Here is a 13,765-nt window from a genome sequence, read left to right as displayed (position 1 = left end):
TATGAATATGTATCTTTTTAAAATAAAAAGTTTTTGAATATTTTGAACATATTTATTCCAATTTCATATCGAGAATCTGTAATTTTACATGATCATGAATATTTTAATGCAGAAAACTGAAACAATAGTTGCGATTTTTTTGATTCTAATTATTATTTTTTTTGTAAAGCTATTGAATTTATTTATTATTCTCGTTTAAAGAAAACAATGAATGTAGAAATTTGAAATTTCTCAATTTTATTAAGGATATTTTTAAATTTGCTTAAGAATTTTGACTTTCCTAACTTTAGCGTTAATCCAATTAGATTATTAATTTTTACAAAAGAAATATTGATTTTCTTCACATATGTATCTTTTTGAAATAAAAGTTTTTCAAAACGTTAAAACACAAACATATTTCTTCTAATATCACATTGAAAATTTGCAATTTTACATGATATTTTAATGCAGAAAACTGAAACAATATTTGCAATTATTTTATTCTTTATTTTTTTATTTTTTGGTAATTGGTAAAACAATGGAAATTATTTCTTATTCAATTTTCTTAAGACTTTTCACTTTCCTAACTTTTGTGTTAATCCATAATTGAATAAGTTTTTAAATATTTTGAACATATTTATTCCAATTTCATATTGAGAATCTGTAATTTTACATGCTCATGAATATTTTGATGCAGAAAACTGAAACAATATTTGCAATTTTTTTGATTCTAACTATTTTTTTTTGTAAAGCTATGGAATTTCTTTATTATTCTCGTTTAAAGTAAACAATTAATGTAGAAGTTTGAAATTTCTCAATTTTGTTTAGGATATTTTTCAATTTGCTTAAGAATTTTGACTTTCCTAACTTTAGCGTTAATCCAATTAGATCATCGCCATAATTAGATATAATTATGAGATTTGTATTATTAATTTTTACAAAACAAATATTGCTTTTCTTTACATATGTATCTTTTCGAAATAAAAGTTTTTCAAAATGTTAAAACACAATTTTACATGATATTTTAATGCAGAAAACTGAAACAATATTTACAATTTTTTTGATTCTAAATATCATTTTTTTGGTAATTGGTGAAGCTATGGAATTTCTTTATTTTTCTCGTTTAAAGTAAACAATTTCTGTATTTGTCGATTAATTTTATTAATGATATTTTTCAATTTGCTTAAGAATTTTGACTTTCCTAACTTTAGCGTTAATCCAATTAGATCATCGCCATAATTAGATATAATTATGAGATTTGTATTATTAATTTTTACAAAACAAATATTGCTTTTCTTCACATATGTATCTTTTTGAAATAAAAGTTTTTCGAAACGTTAAAACACAAACATATTTCTTCAAATATCACATTGAAAATTTGCAATTATACATGATATTTTGATGCAGAAAACTGAAACAATATTTGCAATTATTTTATTCTTAATTTGTTTTATTTTTTGGTAATTGGTAAAACAATGGAAATTATTTCTTATTCAATTTTCTTAAGACTTTTCACTTTCCTAACTTTTGTGTTAATCCATAATTGAATAATTTTTTAAATATTTTGAACATATTTATTCCAATTTCATATTGAGAATCTGCAGTTTTACATGATCATGAATATTTTGATGCAGAAAACTGATACAATAGTTGCAATTTTTTTGATTCTAATTATTATTTTTTTTTGGCAAAACTATGGAATTTCTTTATTATTCTCGTTTAAAGTAAACAATTAATGTAGAAGTTTGAAATTTCTCAATTTTATTAAGGATATTTTTCAATTTGCTTAAGAAATTTGACTTTCCTAACTTTAGTGTTAATCCAATGAGATCATCGCCATAATTAGATATAATTATTAGATTTGTATTATTAATTTGTACAAAACAAATATCGCTTTTCTTCACATATGTATCTTTTTGAAATAAAAGTTTTTCAAAATCTTAAAACACAAACATTTTTCTTATATCACATTGAAAATTTGCAATTTTACATGATATTTTAGAAAACTGAAACAATATTTGCAATTATTTTATTCTTAATTTGTTTTTCTTTTTGGTAATTGGTAAAACAATGGAAACTTTTGCGTAGGTTGTTATTAAATTTGAATGATTAAAACTTTTTATAAAAAAAAATATCGCTTATCTTCACATTTGCGTATTTATTCACGTCAACAAGTAGAATAAAATCGAATAACAAATAGAAAATTTATGAAATCATAAAAAGTCACATAAGGAGCTTTTGCTTAATGAACAATATGAATTGTAAGAAAAACGACCATGTTTACTATACTAGTAAAAGTCCGGAAATTTTGGAACGGTTTAAACTCGAGGTTTCACTGTATATGAAATGATTTATTTGAAAAGCAATTAAGGAAATAAATGAGCAAATTTAAATAAAAGTTTATCATGGAAATAAATATTAAAATAAATAATAACCAAAACTTACAAAAAACCACGCTATCGTACTTATGTTAAATAAGTAATGACGATATATAAATAAATGTTTTTGCTTGCTAGTGTTTATAATATTAGGTTTAGTTTGGAGAAAGTATTCGCTGAAAAAAACATAATGGAGAATTCTTCAATGAATTTGCAAGAGCAAGAGCTTTATCGATCTAAGTTCCAATGGCACGACTACGTCCTCTTTGCAATCATGGTGTTAATCAGTGTGTTTCTTGGAATCTACCATGGATATTTCAGCAAGAAGCAGAGCGTCAACGATTACCTAACTGGAAGCAGAAACATGAAAGTGATACCAATTGCATTTTCTCTAACGGCAAGGTGGGTGCTATTATGTTCAGTTGAATCACGTGTTTTATCTTAAAAACTTCTTCAGCTTAGTTTCAGGAGTTAGTATGGTGGCGTTACCAGCGGATATATACATTTTTGGAGCTACAAACATCCTGATTCCCATACTCGTACCAGTGGTTCTGCTCTTCAGTTGCCAATACGTTTTGCCAGTCTTGTATCATCTTAAACTTACTAGTATATACGAATACATAGAGTTAAGATTTGATCAGAGGATGAGGGTCATAGCGTCGTTTCTTTACATCCTCTACATGGTGCCAACTCTTCCAGCTATGCTCTACGTACCAGCACTTGCTTTGTCGCAAGGTTAATCATCAAGATCATTGGATTTGCTTTATCAAACAAATTTGATTTCTAGGGACCGGCTTCAATGTCCATTATTTCACAGTTTCCATGTCTTTCATATGTATATTTTACACCACAATCGGAGGCTTCAAAGCCGTCATTTCCACGGACACCATACAATTTATATTCATGCTTGTAGCGAATTTGGGTATCATTTTTATGGGCGTTTGGCATTCCGGAGGTTTAACCAACATCTACCAATCCTCGCTAGAATCAGGAAGACTCGACATAGAGTAAAATCAATAAAAATAGAAAGAAAACTTTAAACTAATAAATGCAATTACAGCTTCGACTTGGACCCAACGAAACGCGACACATTTTGGACAATCGGAATTGGTTTTATTACGTATTGGGTACAATACATCGTCACGAATCAAACGTGCATACAAAAGAGTTTCTCTTTACCAACAGTGAAGAAAATGAAGATGTTAGTTAGTACACATGCATTTTGAGAGATTATCTAAAATTCGTATTTCTAGAGCTGTGATGTTGTTCGGTTTTGGATTTTTAATATTTGGATTGGCTAGTGTCGGTTTTGGTTTGATCATATTCGATGAATTCAAGGATTGCGATCCGATTTCCTCCGGGAAAATCCGTAGGCCAGATGAATTGACCACGTTTTATATTTTGAGCGTAACGAAACATTTACCTGGAATAGCGGGGTTGTACATTTCAGGTGTTTTCAGTGGAAGCTTAAGGTAAGAAAAAAATTCATAAAAATTGTTAAATTGAAATCTTTAATTTTCAGTTCCATGTCGGCTTCGATTAACGCGTTATCTTGCACCATTTACAAGGATTTTGTTTCGTTCAATTTAAACGAAGAGTGGAAGAAACACTCTTCAACTTTTATAAGAATAATTAGTGTTATGATTGGATTAATTTCGATTGCTTTGGTCTTCGTTTTGGAAACTTTGGGAAACGTCTATCCAGCAATTATTAGTATGGGATCCATTGCTGCTGGACCAATGTTAGGGCTATTTATTTTAGGATTGTTCACCGTCAGGGCTAATGCTAAGGTAGCTTCAAAACTATGATAATATAGATTTTATAACTAGTATTTCAGGGAGCATTTTATGGTGTCTTTGCTGGATTATTTGCTGTTGCCTTCATCTTCGTGGGTTCCCAATATTACAGAATCAACAAATTTTTGGTATATCCTACAAAGGACTTCAGCACTGAGGGATGTAACTGTACTTTGAGTTATTCTCAACATAATCAAACGCAAGTAATTAAATTTTAATAAACTGAAAAAAAATTACATTTTATTTTCATTCGCAGGTCTACGAATAATTATAATGAATGGGCACCACCTTACATATTTACATTATCGTATCATTACAATACACTAATTGGAACTATTATGACTATTACTATTGGAATGATTATGAGTTACGTGTATAAAGAGGAATTTCCTATAGCTCACAAGGATCATATTAGTCCATTGATTTATTGGATGTTACCAGTGTTAGTATACCAAGAAGACGACGACAAAAAATCACCTGAAAAAAAACACCTATTTTATACTCAATAAATTTATAAAATTGTCAATATTCATTTTCCTATAATTATATTAACATTTAATGAATGGATAAATAATGTTCAGATAGGACTATATCGAAATCCCAACTATATCAAAATCCCGACTATGTCAAAATCCCGACAAGATATTATTGAAATTTCTACAATGTTTCTAAATTATACCAGAGTATAGCCACAACCTACTACATTTTTATCAATATTCATTTTCCTATAATTATATTAACATTTAATGAATGGATAAATAATGTTCAGATAGGACTATATCGAAATCCCGACAAGATATTATTGAAATTTCTACAATAACGTTTCTAAATTATACCAGAATATAGCCACAACCTACTACATTTTTATCAATATTCATTTTCCTATAATTATATTAACATTTAATGAATGGATAAATAATCTTCAGATAGGTCTATATCGAAATCCCGACTATGTCAAAATCCCGACAAGATATTATTGAAATTTCTACAATAACGTTTTTAAATTATACCGGAGTACAGCCACGACCTACTACATTTTTATGGGTACGCGACAAATTGGCGACGGATACTCGAAAAAAGACTTAATGAAGACTAACAAAAAAAAGTATGAATATATTTTATACCGAAATTATGTAATCTCGCTTGTTTTATCGAACATGTCCTGATTACATATGTTGTTGCTTATTATAAATAAGTACTTACTTAGAAATATTCACAAAAAAAGTAGTGTAAATCATGAATATCTGTTCAATAAATTTGCAAGAGCAAGAGCTTCATCGATCAAAGTTCCAATGGCACGACTACATCCTTTTTGCAAGCATGGTGTTAATCAGTGTGTGTCTTGGAATCTATTTCAGGATATTTCAGCAAGAAGCAGAGCGTTAACGATTACTTAACTGGAAGTAGAAAAATGAAAGTGATACCAATTGCTTTTTCTTTGTCGACAAGGTGGATACTATTATTTTTGATTTTGATTGAATTAATGTTAAAAACTTCTTCAGCTTGTTTTCAGGAGTGAGCATGGTTGCATTACCAGCGGATGTATATAATTTTGGAGCTACAATTGTCATGATTCCTATACTAGTACCAGTGGTTCTGCTCTTCTGCTGCCAATACGTTTTACAAGTCTTGTATCATCTTAAGCTCACTTTATATTAATGCTTGTAGCGAATTTGGGTATCATTTCTATGGAAGTGTGGCATTCCGGAGGTTTCAGCAACATCTACGAATCCTCAATAAAATCTGGAAGACTCGACTTAGAGTAAAATCAGTAAATAAAACAGTAAACTTTAAGCTAATAAATGTACTTTCAGTTTCGACTTACACCCGACGAAACGTGACACATTTTGGACGATCGGATTTGGTTTTATGACATATTGGGTGCAATACATGGTCACGAATCAAACGTGCATACAAAAGAGGTTTTCTTTACCAACAGTGAAAAAAATGAAGATGTTAGTTAGTTACAACATATTGTAAGGGATGAATTAAAAATTGTATTTTTAGAGCTGTAATGTTGTTCGGTTTTGGATTTTTAATAATAGGATCAGCTAGTGTCGGTTTTGGTTTGATCATATTCGATGAATTCAAAGATTGCGATCCGATTTCTTCAGGGAAAATCCGTAGACCAGATGAACTATCCACGTTTTATATTTTGAGCGTAACGAAACATTTGCCTGGAATCGCGGGGTTGTACATTTCATGTGTTTTCAGTGGAAGCTTAAGGTATGAAAAATTAAGACAGTTTGAGTTTGTTCAATCTAAATCCACAAATTTCAGTTCCATGTCGGCTGCGATTAACTCGTCTTGCACCATCATCAACGATTTTGTTTCGTTCAATTTAAAAGAAAAGTGGAAGAAGCACTCACCAAGTTTTATAAGACTAATCAGTGTCATGATTGGATTCATTTCTGCTGGACCAATGTTAGGTTTATTTGTTTTAGGATTGTTTACGATAATGGCTAATGCTAAGGTAGCTTCAAAACTATGACAATCCAGATTTTATAACTAGTATTCCAGGGAGCATTTCATGGTGTCTTTGTTGGATTACTAACTGTTACCATTATCTTCGTGGGTTCCCAATATTACAGAATCAACAAATTGTTGGTATATCCTACAAAAGACTTCAGCACTGAAGGATGCAACTGTACTCTGAGCTACTCTCAACAAAATCAATCGCAAGTAATTCAAGTTTAATAAATTGAAATAACTAATTTTCATTTTCAGCTCTATGAATACATATTTACATTATCGTATTATTACAATACACTAATTGGAACTATTATGACTATTACTATTGGAATGATTATGAGTTACTTATATAAAAAGGAATATCATTTAGCTCACAAGGATCATATTAGTCCTTTGATTTATTGTATGCTACCTGAATTAGTATACCAAAGCAACCTTTATAAGACAAATCAATAAAATTTCAGTAAATTATTGAATATTATGTTAATAATTCAAGATTACCAAGAAAATAAGTCTTTAAATAGTTATCATATCACGAATTGTGAATGTGTATGTGGTTACATTTAAAAATTATCTATGTTTTACTAACTGCACTTTCTACTTAATTTTTAGTTATGATATGATGAGCTTTTATAATCTTTTAATTAGCAAACAACTTAAGTTTGGTAAACTGTTGGAAAAACTTTCGTTGCATATTTTAAAATATTTAAAATATGTTTGCAACAATAAATTTACTACAATGTAGCGATAAATTCAAAATGCTTGAAAGGTGATTAAAAGAAGCAAATCTATTTTTATATCAAAACAACAACAAATGTATATATTATATACTGAAAACAGGTAGCCGAGCTTGATTTAAATAAAAAAGCATATCCTGATTACATATATCGTTTTTATCTGTATGTGTTTAGTAAAACATATTACGTTCAGTACGTTGGAGATATTCGTGAATAAGGTGTCTCCAACATGAACAATTGTTCAATGGATTTGCAAGAGCATCAGCTCCAACGATCAACGTTCCAATGGCACGACTACGTCCTCTTCGTGATCATGGTGTTAATCAGTGTGTGTCTTGGAATCTACCATGGATATTTCAGCAAGAAGCAGAGCGTTAACGATTACTTAACTGGAAGCAGAAAAATGAAAGTAATACCAATTGCTTTTTCTTTAACGGCAAGGTGAGTGCTATATTATGTTTGGGAGAATCGCGTATTTAATTTTGAAGACTTCAGCTTGGTTTCAGGAGTGAGCATGGTGGCGTTACCAGCTGATGTTTACAATTTTGGAGCTACAATTGCCCTCATTCCTATACTAGTACCAATGGCTTTACTCTTCTGTTGCCAATACGTTTTACCAGTCTTGTATAATCTTAAGCTGACCAGCATCTACGAATACATAGAGTTGAGATTTGATCATAGGATGAGACTCATATCGTCGTTTCTTTACATCCTCTACATGGTGCCAACTCTTCCAGCTATGCTCTATGTACCAGCACTTTCGTTATCGCAAGGTTTAATAATCAATATCATTGAATATACTATTACAAATTTGATTTCTAGGAACTGGCTTCAGCGTCCATTACTTCACCGTTGCCTTATCTTCGATTTGCATATTCTACACCACAGTCGGAGGCTTCAAAGCCGTCATTTCCACAGACACCTTGCAATTCATATTCATGCTTGGGACAAATTTGGGTATAATGTTTATGGGCGTGTGGCATTCCGGAGGTTTAAACAACATCTACCAATCCTCGCTAGAAACAGGAAGACTCGACTTGGAGTAAAGACAACAAATAAAAAAAACTAAACTTTAAGTAGAAATATTGCAATTTTAGTTTCGACTTGGACCCGACGAAACGTGACACATTTTGGACGATCGGAATTGGTTTTATGACATATTGGATACAAAACATCGTCACGAATCAAACGTGCATGCAAAAGAGTTTCTCTTTACCAACTGTAAAGAAGATGAAGAAGTTGGTTACCAAAATTGCTTTTCAGAGATTAAACTGAAATTCGTATATTTTTTTTAGGGCGGTGATGTTGTTTGGTTTAGGATTTTTCATAATCACATTAGCTAATATTGGTTTCGGTTTAATCATATTCGATGAATTCAAAGATTGCGATCCGATTTCTTCAGGGAAAATCCGTAGACCAGATGAAATTGCCTCGTTTTATATTTTGAGCGTAACGAAACATTTGCCTGGAATCGCGGGGTTGTACATTTCGGGTGTTTTCAGTGGAAGCTTAAGGTAAGAAAAAAATTCATAAAAATTTGTTAAATTGAAATCTTTAATTTTCAGTTCCATGTCGGCTGCGATTAACTCGTTGTCTTGCACTATTTTCAAGGATTTTGTTTCGTTCAATTTAAACGAAAAGTGGAAGAAGCACTCTCCAACTTTTATAAGACTAATCGGTGTTATGATTGGATTAATTTCGATTGTCTTAGTCTTCCTTTTGGAGAATTTGGGAAACGTTTTACCAACAATTGTAAGCATGGGAGGTATCGCTGCAGGACCCATGTTAGGTCTATTTATTTTAGGACTGTTCACCATCACAGCTAATGCTAAGGTAGCTTTAAAACTATTATAATATCGTATTTATAACTAGGATTTCAGGGAGCATTTTATGGTGTCATTTCTGGATTAATTACTGTTGTATTCATCTTCGTGGGATCCCAATATTACAGAGTCAACAAATTTTTGGTATATCCAACAAAGGGCTTCAGCACTGAAGGATGCAACTGTACTTTGAGCAGCTCTCAACAATATCAAACGCTAGTAATTAAATTTTAACAAAATCCGATAACTAATTTTCCTTTGCAGCTCTATGAATGATTTCAATGAATGGACACCACCTTACATATTCACATTATCGTATCATTACAATACACTAATTGGAACTATTGTGACTATTACTATTGGAATGATAATGAGTTACGTATATAAAAAGGAATATCATTTAGCTCACAAAGAACATATTAGTCCTTTGATTTATTGGATTCTACCAGAATTAGTGATCCAAGGAGACGACGACGAAAAGCCAATTGATAATACGATCTTATAATACTCAATTATATAATAGTTTATAATAATCATCGATATATTTATGACTTAATTACAGCAAAATGGAAAAAAAAACACAGCAATAATAAACCCTTGCTACATTTCCCAAATATCCAAGTTTCATATGCATCTTTTATATCCATTCTATCTATCATATTTTCTGTGAAAATCACTAAAACGTGTAAACACTGCTTTTTAGACCGTTAATTTGTCGTAATTTCATAATTAAACACGTTTCATTCACTAAAAACACTAGAATGTGAAGACTGTAAAGCAGTTACTTTTTTTTATAATATCATTTTTGAATAGAAATTACAAACTAAAAGCTGCAGCAATAATTCAATAGTTATTATCCATTCTATCTATTATAGTAGTATTAAAAACGTCCTTGATCTTTGTGTTCAATATTCGCTACCTGTTTTTGTATGTTTTTGATACGAAATATATTATAATTAATTTCACAATAGACACAAATAAATAGATATTATGTATACAATTAACAGAGAAATACGTATTAAAGTTATAATTAATGTCTGGATTTAAAAAAAATGTTATTAATTAATAAATATTTCATCATGCAGCAATCCAAGTTTATAAACTTTTTTACTTAATTCCACAAGTTTAAATTCTCAAGTATTAAGACTATTTTGATATATTTTATTTATTATTAAAATAACTTTATAACTGAAATTAAAACAACTTATTATTTCTTCAGCTGAAAAAATATACAAAAAATTAAAAAATATATTAAAAAAAAACATTAAATTTCAAATTGTGTTATAACAATAGAAATTGATAGTGTTAATACATAAACGAATCTAATTCTGGACTATTTAATTAGAATAAAAACAAATTTTGAATATTCTTACTGCGAGTATGTGATTAAAGTTATATAAACTACAATCGTATAAATCAATGCGATTCCCATTTTGGAAATTTATACATTATAAATAATGGTAATCATCGATGAATACAAAACAAATTGTTAAATATATTTATGACATAATTAAAAGTAATAATGATCTATAATGAGATAACAATAAAAGAAGAGAGGTAGTGGTTATATATATAAAGATTTGAGAATAAACTATTTAGTACATAATAAGATTCAAGAGAAGAAAATACTAATAAGTATAGAATTATTACATGAACAAAAATAGAAGGTATGTGCACTTATTATTGTTTTAGTAATTCTATATTGATCATTATATTAAGGGTACTACCTGCTTGGTGTATATATGCTGCAACATAACTGTCTGTAACGGCTTTCTTGTCTCTTCTCATTTTCGTGTGTCTTAATACCTCGGACTCATTATACTGTAAGAAACCTTTGTATCTCTGTAGTGTAACTATCCATGGTTTACCCAAATAAACATACAATCGAGAATCTCCCAAATATAATTAAAATCGTGTGTAGAGTGTGATGCAAGGAAATATAAGTTTAATATACCGTAAATTAAAATTTGTCTGAAATGTAAATTACGGAAAAATAAACTACTAATTATGTAAATATTAAATTTTGCTCGGTTTAACTATCCATTATCAACACTGCGTATCATGTGTTTGTGCAGATATTGAGTTCATTTTTAGTTAAAGGTTTTTTTTTTCAATTTGTTTTTCGCCTTTAACCGCAATGGACGAGCACGGAGGTGCACCGAATTCCGTGTACTTCAAATGGAGCGATTACATCCTGATCATCCTGATGATGCTTGGCAGTTTATCCATCGGGATTTATTATGGATACTTTGCGAAACATCAATCCGTCGATCAGTACCTCAGGGGTAGCAGAAACATGAAGCTTATCCCAATCGCAATGTCGATGTCTGCAAGGTGAGCTAATTCATCGAGAGTTTCATCTCGTTAAAGTTTATTAATTTTAGCATAATTTCGGGTATTTCTTTCATTGCTATACCCGCCGACATTTACAAATTTGGAGCCACGATATTTATATCGCCGTTTATTGTACAATTTAGCATATGTTTCATGAGCTTCTACATTTATCCTGTTCTCTACAATCTCAATTTGACGAGCATTTACGAGTACATGGAGATGCGATTCGATAAAAGGGTTCGATTATTAACATCGTTCTTGTACGCAATGGGAATGCTCTCTTTCTTAACGATAAGCATTTACGCGCCAGCTTTAATCATTTCTAGAGGTAAATCAATTAAATTCTTTAAAATTTATTTACTTTAACAAAAATAAAAACAATAATTGAAACAGGAACTTCGATTAATATCCATTATTTCTCTGTGACAATCGCAACAATTTGCATCTTTTACACAACAATTGGTGGATTGAAGGCTGTGATCTGGACGGATGCTCTGCAATTGTTGTTCATGGTTGGCACAATCATAGGAATTGCAGTCATGGGATTCACAGATGTCGGATTCGCTGAAGTTTTCAATGCTGCTTCCAAAAGCGGCAGATTGGACATAGAGTAATATATATTTGTTTTGAATATGAATTATCAGTAATTGAACATTTTCAGTTTCGACCCGGATCCAACGAAACGCGACACTTTCTGGACGATTTCTCTGGGCTATAGTTTCTACTGGACGCAATACTTAATTACGAATCAACATTGCATACAGAAGGCTTTCTGTTTATCAGATGTGAAGAAAATACAGAAGTATTTGTTATAAACAATGCAGAAATGAGTTAACTTGCAAATTATTACTCTTTTTGTAGAGCTATGACCATTTTTGGAGTGGTGTACTTTCTCTTCATGGAATCGCTCATTCTGTTCGGTTTAATCATTTACGCAAAATTCCAACATTGCGATCCAGTGAAGTCCGGGGAAATCCATGTTCACGATCAAATTGCCATACATTACATTCTATACGTTACCGAAAATATACCAGGAATCGCAGGATTTTTCATAGTCGGGATTTGCAGTGCGAGCTTCAGGTAACAATAATTCTTAAATTAAGTTAGCTTCTTTTTAAAGATTATTTATTAACATTTCAGTTCATTATCTGCGGGTTTAAATTCTCTCTCGTGCACAATCTATAAGGATTTCGTATCTTCCTTTCTGACAAAAGATGTTTTGGAGAAGCGATCTTCTGTAATTATCAAATCTATCGTAATCTTCATTGGTATTTTATTGATGGCTTTAGTTGTCGCCGTGGAGAAGGCAGGAAGTATTATGTCCAGTTTGGTGGGTATCGGATCTTTATTCGCAGGTCCGATGATGGGTTTATTCATCTTAGGAATGTTCACCGTAAAAGCTAAAGCTAAAGTATGAAAACTACTAACTGATTCCTAACATTTAATTTGGTTACATTCATTATAGGGGGCATTTTATGGAGTTCTGATAACAATGGGAATATTGATTTGGATATTTGTGGTAGCTCAGTACTATCAACAGCTTGGTTACATTCGTTTCAAGCAGAAGGAATTATTAATCGACGGATGCGAAATAATTACCAATACAACCGAAAATATAAGGCAAACATATAAATGATTTTATTTTTGTAGATAATTAGTTTAAATTGCTGTTTCCAGTTTGTCGATCGATGATTATGAACCTTCTTACGTATACCGGATTACTTTTTATTATTACATCATAATTGGAACAATCCTCACCGTCATCACCGGTTTAGGTTTCAGCTACTTATCGAAGGATAAATCTAATTTACCAAGGAAAGAGTTGATCAGTCCTTTGGTCCATTGGATGTTCAAACATGATCCTGCAGAACCGACAGTTTACCAATCCATCGAATTAATTAATGCTGTCAGAGAGGATTAAATAAAAATGTTCATAAATATAGAAATAATTACTATACTTAAATGCAAATGTAATGTTGTAACTTATCTTCGTTTCTTAAGTAATCATTAACGGTTTACTAGAATAATTTTTAATTGGTTTTATTATCAGTAATGTTCCAAATAACGAGAATACGGTTTTTCTTTGAAAAGTTTTAGTGAAACGTTTACATGAACTACTTCTTCAGTTATTCTCAATTGAACCCTTTAAAAATATAATACAATAGGAAATATAAGGGTAAAACTACTTGATAGTATTCGTTGAATTGGAATGTAAGAATACACTAGTATTTTTTAATTGCATTTTT

The 13,765-nt window shown here is 30.6% G+C and overlaps 3 protein-coding genes across 3 annotated transcripts; all 3 read left to right on the top strand.

The window, feature by feature from the left end:
- Positions 1-2,547: 2,547 nt before the first annotated feature.
- LOC108562936 (sodium-coupled monocarboxylate transporter 2-like) lies at positions 2,548-4,165 on the top strand. Its single transcript, XM_017921447.1, has 5 exons — positions 2,548-2,759; positions 2,815-3,092; positions 3,145-3,364; positions 3,611-3,829; positions 3,880-4,165. The coding sequence occupies exons 1-5, from the start codon at positions 2,548-2,550 to the stop codon at positions 4,163-4,165; spliced, it is 1,215 nt and encodes a 404-aa protein (XP_017776936.1).
- Positions 4,166-7,591: 3,426 nt separating this feature from the next.
- On the top strand, positions 7,592-9,216 carry LOC108562935 (sodium-coupled monocarboxylate transporter 2-like). Its single transcript, XM_017921446.1, has 6 exons — positions 7,592-7,803; positions 7,858-8,135; positions 8,185-8,404; positions 8,460-8,600; positions 8,658-8,876; positions 8,928-9,216. Exons 1-6 carry the CDS (start codon positions 7,592-7,594, stop codon positions 9,214-9,216), a joined length of 1,359 nt encoding a protein of 452 aa, XP_017776935.1.
- Positions 9,217-11,370: 2,154 nt separating this feature from the next.
- Positions 11,371-13,155, top strand: LOC108562933 (sodium-coupled monocarboxylate transporter 2-like). Its single transcript, XM_017921445.1, has 7 exons — positions 11,371-11,519; positions 11,570-11,847; positions 11,913-12,129; positions 12,181-12,321; positions 12,381-12,599; positions 12,660-12,930; positions 12,985-13,155. Exons 1-7 carry the CDS (start codon positions 11,392-11,394, stop codon positions 13,153-13,155), a joined length of 1,425 nt encoding a protein of 474 aa, XP_017776934.1. The 5' UTR covers positions 11,371-11,391.
- The last annotated feature ends 610 nt before the right edge of the window (positions 13,156-13,765 follow it).

The sequence above is a fragment of the Nicrophorus vespilloides genome, unplaced genomic scaffold (genome assembly GCF_001412225.1).
Source record: "Nicrophorus vespilloides isolate i.1.1-1 unplaced genomic scaffold, Nicve_v1.0, whole genome shotgun sequence".
In the NCBI taxonomy this organism is placed as follows: domain Eukaryota; kingdom Metazoa; phylum Arthropoda; class Insecta; order Coleoptera; family Silphidae; genus Nicrophorus; species Nicrophorus vespilloides.
Note: the sequence above shows the minus strand (reverse complement) of the source record. Positions and strands in the feature narration are given on the sequence as shown.